Genomic DNA, 12,216 nt, shown 5'->3' on the forward strand with positions numbered 1-12,216 from the left:
TTTGCTTCTCCCCAGAATTAAATATCTGCCTTAATGGCCTTTGTGTAGTCAACAGATGTTAATTTAAACCTTCTTCCTCTTTTTACAGTGAAGATTATCCTGTACATCTTGCTGGCTGTGTCGGTGCTGCTCATCATCACTTCCTCCATGCTCATCCATGGTGTCAGGCGGGTATGTTCCTGCTTTGTTGTTGTCCAGTTACACTAAAACAACTGGACAGAAATGAGAACAAAGCTTTAAGAATAATTGTTATCCCAGCAGTTACAAATTAACTACCTCCCTACAAGTAAGGCAGAATCGTGCATCCCTTGCATTATTTTACAGATACTTTTATGGCAAATGTTCAAAGTTGCATCCATTGTGCCACCTCTTCACACATTCATGCTACGCAGGGATCTGGTAGCACTGGGTGGAGTCAAAGGCTTTTCGTCTCATTAACTCTCCTTCTCTTACTGACTCCCTTCAACCTCTGTCTTTTCGTCGCACTGTTGCATCTTTATCTCTTTTCTATCGCTACTTCAATGGTCACTGCTCCTCTGAACTGTCTGCATGCATTCATCCACCTCTACGACGGGCGTGTAGCACCCGTCTACAGCAAACTCTCATTCCATTTGTGTCCAGCTCTGTAATGCAAGAGTTAACTGTTACTTCCAGTCCTTCATTTATGCAACAGGTCAACTCTGGAACTGTCTCCCTTTGTCTGTATTTCCTGTTTCCTATGATATCCAGTCTTTCAAACGCAGTGTGTCCAGGCATCTCGAAATGATCGGTTCTTGAATTTGGCCGTCTCATGTATTTTGTTTTTCTTTTGGAAGGAACAACAATTGTGGGCTCGTGGCCTTTGGTTCCTTCTTCCTCGCATTAAAAAAAAAAAAAAAAACTTGAACTGTCACACTGCCATAGTGCAGAACTCCTGCCTGTTATAGTTCATTATTCCCAGAACTGCACCTCTTTGGAACTCGCTTCCATAGATTAGTGTCTCCCCAGATTTCAACTTTCAGCAGTTCAAGTCCAGGTGTTACAGATTTTTTATGAATGGAGAGCACTTGTAATCTGATGTATGGAATTAATAGTATTATCATTATTAATAATTTTCCTTCCCCTGTTCCTCCTCGTATCATTTATAAAAACTCCACCGTGGGGTATGCGTCAGCCTTGGTCACCTAATGCCGGCTCTCCATACTCCTCAGTCTCTGGCAGCCTTCCTATTCAATCCCTTATCCCTGAGGTCACATTCTGTGACCTCGTCCCAAGTCTTTTTCAGTTTGTCACTTGCAACCCAACCCCCAATGCTCACTTTTTTTTTTTTTACTTTACACACTCAGTTGTCATCATCCATCCTCGCCACATGCCAAACCATCTCAATCTACCCCTCCTCATCACAACACCAATACACTCCAGTTCCATCCGTCCTCTCAACTCCTCAGTTTGAAACCTACCCCCCACCCCCTAGCCTCACATTCAGGGATGCTCTGTACATCCACCTGATCATTGTCATTTTGGTACATTTGAGTGTACAAGTATCCTCTTCCGTTGCTGCCCAGGTTTCACTACCATATAGCATTAATATTCCTAACATGCTGCATACAAAGATCCCATAGCACGGAGGAAGAACCTTCTCAATATCAGAAGAGGCAACAGCTCCTTGAACTTCCTCCAACCACTCCATATTTCGGTAATTATATACTGATATATATATATTTGATATGAGATATGAAGTAGGTACTGGACAAAGATGCCTTCATATGATGGCACCAATATGAGTGGGTGGCATTGTTCTTTTGTTATACAAACATCTCAGAGCTTGCCCCCTATGCCCCAAAAGGAAGATGGACTGCAAGAGGAGGTCACCAAAGCTTGCAGTTCACTGGGTTTACATCCAGGTGAGCCTGAGGCCACAGCAGCAGCAGAAAGGAAGTGTGTTGATAATAGGGTAGAAAAGATTGTGCTTAGATGTTCTAGTCATATGAAAAGTGGATGTAAGGTGATGAAGAGGGTATACAGTATTTGATTGGTTTTGAAGGTGGTTAGAGGCATGGTAAGGCAGGATTATAGATTGATGGAGAGGCACGGTGAATGAATGCTTAAGAAAGCAAGGTATGGAGCTTGTTGAAGTTTGGGAACTGGCAGAGGCTTGAGTTGTGTTGGATGACATCGTAAGGAGGAGCACATGATACGGGTTGGTACCGCTTTCTTTTAGCGTGATGGTCAGTTGGATTGACTGGTACTGTAATATGAAGCACATGTGTGGATTGCTGTGAATGTGAGGTGGAGTTATGTTTTTCTCTTTTCATGCTTTCTACTGTATACCATACCTTACCCCATCTGTGAGTGGGAAAAGAGATCTGAATGATGATGATGATAATGATATCTTTCCTCTACAGAACCGACGAGGGCTGCTGATCCCCTTTATGGTGCAGGAGGTAGTAGGCCTGTTGCTTTACGCAGTCTTTGGCATAGGGATGCTCGTTGCATTTGGAACACACATGATCATCGTCTCCTCCGCCATCAGCTTCCTTGTTGGTTTCCTCATCACTTTGTACTTCCTCCTGGTGATCATCTCACAGTACCAAGCCCTTGGACTTATCCGCATGCACGAGGAGATCAGCATGAAATAAACGTTAGAAGGAAAGTTTAAAAAATCACGCTTCATTCTGTTGTACAAGAACATCCATTTCAGAATTAAATTGAATGTTATAGACCTACTCAACTACTGTACAAGAAACTGGTAATTTACCATGTTATAAAAGTTGGAGGGATATGGTATGAGACATGACACTTTCTTGGGTTCATATTCAGTTATCCAAGATATTCTGGGGTGTAAGCTAATGGTATACGTACCAGTTCATGGGTTAGTAGAGTCTTATTAATGGAGATTAGGAACTGTAAGTATGTATGTGTGTGTGTGTGTGTGTTTCATCACAAAAACCACAGTAATGAGTAACAAGTTGTTACACTGGGAATGGAGATTTTAAGAGATAACGAAACAGCTTTGTAAGCCTTCAGATTAGCATATGAATGAAAAAATTACCTGATAAAGGTCATTGTCAGGTAGCAGACATTTAAGGGTGGAGGGGATCATTTTTCTGTGAATTGAGGCATGTTATTAAGATTTATTTCCATAACTTACTACACTACAGAATTATAACTTAAATAGCATACAACATTAACACAACTGTGTGTAAGAATATAACACTGGTTGCAGTTTGGGGCACCCTAATGTCAGGAAATATTTAATTATAATAATTTTGATGTATGACCCTTCCTTATATGCATCTACAGCCATAATATTTGTCTTCTACCTGTGCTATGACTGTGACATCTAAGGTGTAAAATCCCTCACCAAATGCATTTCTGAGATGTAAATTGAATCTTAAGACTTGGATGTCATTTAGATCTACAGTGACAGATTGCAGGTTGTCTAAAGTGCATGATAACTTTGGATGTCAGTTAAATGGAAGGAATACCTTAGTCATATTAATAGTTTTTAGTATTGTTGTCAGTCCATACTTGTGTACATTATCTTGCATTTTGCAAGGTACAGTATGTACCGAGTACAAGCTTAGCATTCAGTATCATGCTGGTATATTTTGTTTTTTGGAAAAAGTGATCTGAATAATATGTAGTGCAAGAAGTGATGAGTTAAGATTTTTTATATTGCATTACATACTGTATGTAATGCTGAGGTCAGGTTTTTATGAGAGGCAAATGTAGAAGTATATTTTAGGAGGCTTCACATCTAGATGAAGTACTGAACTTGTCTATTCCACCTTCCTTTGCAGAATCACAAACTTATATTTATATGAATGTAGCACCCTAGTGATTTGTATGGTAATACATTTAGAATGTCTGATCAACAAATTTTTAATGAATGCATTTATAAATGTATATTAATATACATTAATTTGGTAAAGTATTACATAGTTTAGCTTTATATATTTTAATATAGCTGATTTTAACATGTATAATTTCTCTATTATAATAAACAAAATTTTCTTGTTTTTGTTGCCTGCACTGCCTGATATGTTCTAGCAAACAGATGTGTCATTTATAAAACACCATTTTGACATTGTTGAGAGAAAATTCCAGATTGCTACTTTTGTTTCTTATCTATTGCTCAGCATTCAGTTCCTTGAGGGATGGTCACAAAGTGCCTTGATGTCACCTTGTGTCATCTCTCTGGCTCCAGGCACTCCAACTCACATCCTTCCTTCGTATACCTCTCCACCCTATCCCTCCATCTCATCCCTGGTCTTCCCCTTCCTCCCTCCACCTCACACATACACTCCTCTAGTCAGTCTCTCATTCTCCATCTTCTCCTTATGGCCATACCATCTCAAAACAGAGTATACAGTATCTCCTAATACTTTCTAGAATATCCAGATCAACACCAGAACATTCCTTCATTTCCTTATTTGTCTGACTATGTCTCCACATAAATCAGTGCTCCTCTCAGATAACTCATCCACTCCTCTCGCTCTTGACTTGTGTCCTTACAACAATGTCTGACCTTCACATCCGTTTGCTAGAGTGGAGATCACAGTACTGTCATGCAGCAACTTTTTCATTTCATTGCTCACTTTCGTATTCTTTATTACTGCTTTCAGTTAACCAGCAACCTCTGTTCTCTGCAATACTCTTTGATGCACTTCATCTTCTAAACTTCCATCCATATTCATCACACTACTTAAATATTTGAAGAATGTTCTCTTTAGGAAGTGGAGAGATGGTATGGGGTAAAAGGGCTTAATAGTAAATGCAGACACAACAAAAGTTATGATATCTAGGGTTGGTGGCAGTACTGTACTGTCAAAGAAGAAAGAGAGTGTCCATGTGCAATTTGTCACAAGGGTGTTGGAAGTAATTCCATCTTGTGCAGTGTTTGTGATAAGTGGGTGCATAAGAGATGTGGTATTGGAGGTAAACTGCGAGATCATGCAGATTTTATGTGTGCGGCTTGTTGAGAGCAGGTGGGGATTGTCAGGCGTGAAAGGATTGAACTTGCTGGTGAGTCTCTTGAGTGTGTGGAAGAGTTTTGTTATTTGGGAGACATTATGTGCTGGAAGTGTGGCTGGATCTAGGTCTGTGGCTAGAGTGAGAAGTGGTTGGAAGAAGTTCTGGGTGCCATTGCCTCTCCTGACATTAAGAGGGCTCTCCTTACATGCTAAGGGATCTTTGTATGCAGCATGTGTTAGTTCTTAGTAGTGTAATGATGTATGGTAGTGAGACCTGGGGAGTAAAGGAAAAGGATATTTGGAGGCTCAGATGTACAGAAATGACAATGATTAGGTGGTTGGGGAGTGCATCCCTGAGTGCAAGGCCTGGGGGTGCTAGATTTATGATGGAAGAGTTGAGAGGTAGGATGGGACTGGAGTGTATTAGTGTTGTGATGAGGAGTGGTAGATTTGGGTGGTTTGGGCATGTGGAGAGAATGGAGTAAGAAAATTGGGTGCAGAAAGTTACAAGCATTAATATTGGGGATGTGGTTGCAAGTAGACCAAAGAAGTCCTGGGACGAGGTCGTTAAGTGTGACATCAAGGGTAAGGGGCTGAACAGGGAGGCTGCCATAGATCAAGCAGCATTTAGAGCCGCCATTAGGTGACCAAGGCCGACGCATGCAAGCATGTTGGAGCCTTCAAAAACAAATATGAAAACAAATCATCATCCAGACCTCTTTTCCCACCCTATGGCAGGGTTAGGAGTAGCAACATCCAGACAGCCCAAGATTCCTCAACCCAATGGACCATGCTTCCATTCACTCATCATTCAAGCCCCTGGAATCCTAGCTTTATCTAATACACCAAAAACATTCACCACCATCTGTGGCATCACATAAACATATCCGATAGAGTCAATCGAGATGCTGTTACATTAAAACGGGGTGCCAAATCCCTGATCATCCACTTCTCACAACATTCATCCAGCCAGCTCAATCTCTTGTCAGTGCCATAGCCTCACCAACTTCCATATCTCTCTTCCTCACAAACTCATCCACCATATCCCTCCACCTTCTTGGCTTACCTTGCCTCCTTCCTGCTTCAAATTTGCTCAGATATACCATTTTTACCACTGTTGATATCCATGCTCTCCACATGACCATACCACCTCAGTACACTCTCTTCAATCCTGGTGTCCACAGACTTCCTAGCTCCACATATTTTGTATCCTATTCACTCTCTGTACTCCACATACATTCCTCAGCAGCCCCATCTCTGCTGCTGTCACCCTTGACTCTTCATTTTCATGCCATACTATAGTATCACATCCATATGTTAGAGTTGGCACTAACACTCCTTCATGTAAGCCTCGTGCAGCTGCAACACTCAGGCCTCTGTTTCTTATCAAGGCCTTCATAGCATCAGCTACCTACCTTCCTTGTGCCACTCTACTTTCCACTTCTTTTGCACATTTTCTCTCTCTTCAATCACTGTACCCAGGTGTTTGAATACTCTTACCAATTCCAGTCTTTCTCCATTCACTGTAACATCACACTGGGAGTCACCTTCTCGCTCAAAAACCATCACACAACGCTCAGAGACATCATCAAAACTCTGCACCAGTCTACCAAGTTCTTGTCCAGTATTTACAAGTAGTACTGCATCATCAGCATACAACAAATTTGAGATATTCCATCCATCACCATTCATTACCAATGCCATCCCTCTCTCCATTACTTGTGTCTTTACCTCTCTCATCACCCCATCCATATATATATTGAACAACCGTGGGGACATCACATAACCTTGTTGCAAGTCCACACCGATCATGAACCATTAACTTATATGTCTATTTACCCTGACACATGCTTCATTACCATCATAAAAACTCTTTACAGCACCTAGCAGCTTACCATCTAAACCGTACATGTGCAAAGCCTTCCACAATCCTTCTCTTTCTGCTTTGTCATATGGTTTTTCCAGATCCATGAATGCCATACACACTTTATAGTCCTTCTCACAAGCCATCTCCACTATCTGTCTCACTGCAAATATTTGATCCACACATCCTCTGCCACACCTAAAGCCACCCTGTTCATCATTCACTATGACTGATATCCTTACTTTATAATAACTCTTCCATATACCTTCCCTATCACACTCAGTAAACTTATGATAATTCTTGCACTGACTTGCAAACACAGCCTTTTTCCATTCTGCTGGCACAGTTTCACTCATCCATGCCTTCTTACATATCTTCAACAAGCACTTCATTCTGCTTTCTTCACTAAATCATCTCTGCATTCTGCATACACCTCATCACCCCAGCTGCTTTTCCTTTTTCAGTCGCTTCACAGCATTCTTCACTTGTGTTAGTGTCACATTTCCTGGCACTGCATTCCTTCTCTGGACACCCCCAAAACCAGTTATGTTTACAGCAGCTCTGCCCTCTCTAATCCCATTAATCAGGCTTTCAAAATATTCTTTCCATCTGGTCCTTCATCATCATGGGTTAATAATCTGCCACTTACTTCCTTCACACTTCCACAGTTTCTTGTGCAATCACTTCTAGATATCAGCACCTTTTTCCGGAATACCTTCCTATTTTCAGAGTAATTTGCATTCATTTTTCTTTCTAGTTCATCCTTTATCTCTTTTTTTTCCTCTTCACTACCCTCATTATGTTTAGTTATATATCTGTGGATAGGGGTTTTGTGTATGTGTGAAGGCTTAAGGTCTTGCATGTTCTCTTTGCACCAAGCTGTCTCTCCTAGGACCCGTGAATTATATTCTTGTGTTCTAAGGAGGTTCCCTAACATCTTTTCATTCATTCATTGCCAGATGCCATGTATCCCAAACAGGGTGGCCAAGGGCTTAGAGTTAATTGTTTTACAGGGAGGGGCACTAATCCTCCACCAACCCCACTTGACACGCAGGGAGTTATGCCAACAGCATCTGGTGTTCCCCAGCGGTCACCCATCCAAGTACTAACCAGACCCAACGTTGCTTGAATTTATTTCTCAATATTGCGCATTAATATTCTTTCCTGTGTTATTTCTGCAAAGTATATTGATATTAAACATACATAATACAGTACTGTATATATACGAGATGATATTATGGCATAAAATGTAAAATTCTAAGAAAGAGGGGCAAAAAAAGCCTCATGATATGAAACATATACAGTAAAAGTCCAATTCTTCGGCATCCAATTCCCCGGCAAATCTGATATTTCGGCAGTTTTGAGAAATAGTCCCATTTACGAAAATCTCTGATCATTCGGCAGATTTTCCGATTTTTTCCGTCAGTCTTGAAATTCTCCATGAGTCCTTAGAGCCTGTTGCAGGACCTTCTACTGCTGGGGACTTCTTCCAGCAGTAGCAGACTCCAATCAACCCCTTCTATTGTACATATGTAAATAAGGAACCTACTATAAGTTTAGGTAAGTGCATGTGAACTTGTAGGCCTACTGTACCATTACATTTATATACAGTATGTTCACTAATTTCTTTATTTTTCATATTCATGTATAGTACTGTATTCATTACAGTATTGTACAGTATCAAACAGTATACAGTAATCTCTCCAAACACATTTGTAATGATATGAGTAGTGATGATAGTGTTCACCGAAACATATAAGGTACTGAGTGGGTAGGGTTTTTGATAATTCGGCAATTTTGATTTTTCGGCACTTGCCTGGTCCCATAGATGCCGAAAAATCGGACTTCTACTGTAAATACTGTAATACAGTACTGTATTTAAGATGATGTTATGGTGTAATACATAGAATATATTGCTAAGGAAGAGGTGCAAAATAGCTTTGTTACTTGATAAAAATGTAAGCCCATGTTGTTTGGAATACTGGTGTAGGAGGTGGTGCACAAGTATGTGCTATGTGGTGGCACTTGAAAGTATGCAAGGATGTGTTCATGACCCCTCCATATATTTGACCTTTTATCTTGGTATCTCAGAAATTCATAGAGCCTGAAAGAGTCCAGTAACTGCTTAGGGCCCAAGAATTAGTACTGAGATTCACAATAAAAATTTACATTGTTTTTACAGGAAGGATCGGGAAAGAAGAGAGAGAGAGAGAAATCATCCTGCCAAAACAAGTTTTGTTACAACAGGGAATCAATTGTAAATATGTTTGGGATTCCCCCTCCCCCCTTTTTTTTGGGGGGGGGGGGGTGAGAAAAGAGGTCTGGAGAATAATGATGATCTGCAAGAATGAAGGTGCTTTTCTCTCATAACAAAGGTTGAATACCTTACGCATCGAACTAAGGAGGTATAGTTGTAAGGGCTGTTACAGTGATTGGTGTGAGAATAAGCAATTTGGAGATGCAAGTAGCTGCAGCTATAAGAAGGCAAGTCAGAACTTGTATTTGCTATTACCGGTACACAAAGATCCACATCCTAAAAGAAGTGTGATCATGATCCATCTTCTCCAAAGCTATGAATTGAAAATACAGTATATTTGCAGTTACATGTATACCCTGCAGTTACATTATCTTAGGATACCTCTATGCCATACCAATTACATCGTGAGCTTCATATACATTCACTATACCCTGTTTTACTCCAGCTTGGCCTAAAACTGCCATCAGTCCACCTTAAATCCAGAATTTGAGTGAATGATTAACAGTAAGTAAGATTGGATGATGGATGATTGATGCTAGTTATGAAGAAATGTAAGAATGATATATAGTCACAGCATTGTCTTCTGTCACTATGCTATGGGGAATAAGCTAGAAAAGGATGAAAATCTGGACCAAGTTTTGTTAAATGGTTTATAGCTCAGCAGGGCAGGCAGGAAGACTGGAATAAACATAATAGTGTTTAGAAAATTTTTATTTGATCAATGTAAATTATTCAACAGGCTGGAAAACTGAGTAATGTACATGAAAGATGTGGAGTATGAAAACACTGATACCTGTAGTAAGACAGAAGACTGTTTACATAATTACTGGTATATGGCCATGGAGGGAAGTGATAAAATATGGAAGGTCACAATACTGAACTAGCTATGTTATAAAGTGAAACATGGACATATGAAATATGAAGTGATGCAAAATACTTGTAAGGATGAAGTACAGCAGGCAGTCCTTTTTGAAAGTATGGAAGGATGTTTTAAAATACAGGTGGCTTGTAAACAGCACTCCACTGGAAAGTCATGACGTCACATGGCATATGGGCATGGGTGTGGTAGTAGGAGTAGGAAATAAAAAATGCATGGTAGAAGTTGATATCCAGACCGAACCATTCCTGCAACATGATAAATTGCCCAGTGAGGTGGAGGTATAGCATTACATCTGGCCCACCCTGTATAATACCAACTGTTTACAAATTCTGTCTATCTACTGCCAGACGCCTTAATCCCATATGGAGTGGCCACAAACAAATCGCCTCCGTGTCGCCCTGTCCCCTGCCATTTCACCGCCCTGCTCCCAGCTCAAACCCCCCTCTCTCATATACCTCTCCACTCCATCCTTCCATCTCATCCTTGGCCTCCTCCTTCCTCTGCCCCCCTCCACCTCACTCACATACACTCTCCTCGTCAGTCTCTCACTCAAATTAAAATATAGTATGAGCTAGTTGCACACAATATTATAACCAGAGGAAGATGGCAAGTTAACTTCATAAATAACAATGAAACTTTAACCAACAATTTTTCCTTTCCTTATTTTACTGAGGACTAGGCAGGAAAAAAGAATGTCAAAAGGGCAACATTCAACAAGTCTTACCGCATAATACGCATGATGCACGTGACTAACATAACCAGCATTGTCCCAAAAGTTTCCAAAATGGCTCTATCCCACATGTGTTTGTGAAACAACTTGTGAGTGTGGTATAGCCTTAGGGATGGAGCCACAAATGTTGAAGGCTTGTCCTGAATGATGAATGAATGGATCCCCCCCACCCAAGACCGGGATAATGATGACAACATCTGTTAGGTAGCTGTCACTGAACAGGTAACACAATGGATCCTGGATTAAACATGTTCAGATTTACTGACATTTTTATTTCATCATCATCATCAGGACCTCCTTACCCAGCCTAGGGCAGGGTGAGGAGTAGCAACGTCCAGACAGCCCAAGTTTGCCCAGTCCAATTTTTATTACATATACCGTAATAAGAAAGTTCCATTATGCCAAGTTCTGGCCCATCGTCAGCTTGTTAAACTTAATATGGTATTCTATCTATCTATCTATTGCCAGACGCCTCAGTCCCGTTTGGGGTGGCCACAAACAAATCGCCTCCAAGTCGCCCTGTCCCCCGCCATTTCACTCCCCTGCTCCCAACTCACACCCCCCTCTCTCATATACCTCTCCACCCCATCCCTCCATCTCATCCTCGGCCTCCCCATCCCTCTTTCCCCCTCCACCTCACTCACATACACTCTCTTCGTCAGTCTTTCACCTTCCATCCTCTCCACATGGCCAAACCACCTCAGTATGTTCCTCATAACGCTTCCTATCACATCCACATCAACACCACAACGCTCCTTTATATCCTCATTCGTCAGCCTGTCTCTCCATGTGACTCCACAGGCTCCTCTTAAATAACTCATTTCCACTGCTCTCACTCTTGACTTGTGTCCTTCCAACAACGTCCAAGCTTCACTTCCGTACGTTAGAGTTGGTATCACAATACTGTCATGTAGTAACTTTTTCACTTCCATGCTCACTTCCCTGTTTCTTATCACTGCTTTCAAGGAACCAGCAACCTTTCTTCCCTGCTGTACCCTTTCAAGCACTTCACCCTCCAAACCTCCATCCTTACTCATCACACTACCCAAGTACTTAAACGTACTCACATTTTCCAATTCCTCATCATCCAACCTCGCTGTACATTCACTGACTTCACCTCTCTCAAAGACCATCACTTTACTCTTCCCTACATTCACCTTTAGATTCCGTTTCTTACACACTCTCCCAAACTCATCCACCAAGCCTTGCAGCTCCCCTTCGTCTTCACTCAACAACACAGTATCATCTGCAAACAACAGCACAGGGAGTTTCCAAACACTATCCTCTCTCACCAGGGCCACTCCAACATCCACTACCCTACCTTGTACCTCTTTTATTACCCCATCCATGTACAAATTGAACAACCATGGAGACATGACACATCCCTGTTTCAAACCAACTTTCAAAGAGAAAAATTCACTTAGTTCACCATCCACACGCACTGCAGCCTTCGCACCATCGTACATACTCTTCACAGCATTCAACAACTTCCCATCTACTTCATATATTCTTAACACTTTCCACAATATG

At 41.2% G+C, this 12,216-nt stretch overlaps 1 protein-coding gene across 1 annotated transcript in view; it reads left to right on the plus strand.

The window, feature by feature from the left end:
* LOC145404497 (uncharacterized) overlaps window positions 1–3,993 on the plus strand; it is a 56,133-nt gene extending 52,140 nt beyond the window's left edge. Inside the window, exons 4-5 of the mRNA XM_080276063.1 lie at window positions 89–171; window positions 2,385–3,993. Of these exons, the coding sequence (XP_080132189.1) occupies window positions 89–171; window positions 2,385–2,618 (317 nt within the window). The 3' untranslated portion in view covers window positions 2,619–3,993. The remainder of the gene's footprint in view (window positions 1–88; window positions 172–2,384) is intronic.
* Window positions 3,994–12,216: the final 8,223 nt, after the last annotated feature.

The sequence above is a fragment of the Coenobita brevimanus genome, chromosome 63 (genome assembly GCF_032717465.1).
Source record: "Coenobita brevimanus isolate Jiangsu-jjx chromosome 63, ASM3271746v2, whole genome shotgun sequence".
In the NCBI taxonomy this organism is placed as follows: Eukaryota; Metazoa; Arthropoda; class Malacostraca; order Decapoda; family Coenobitidae; genus Coenobita; species Coenobita brevimanus.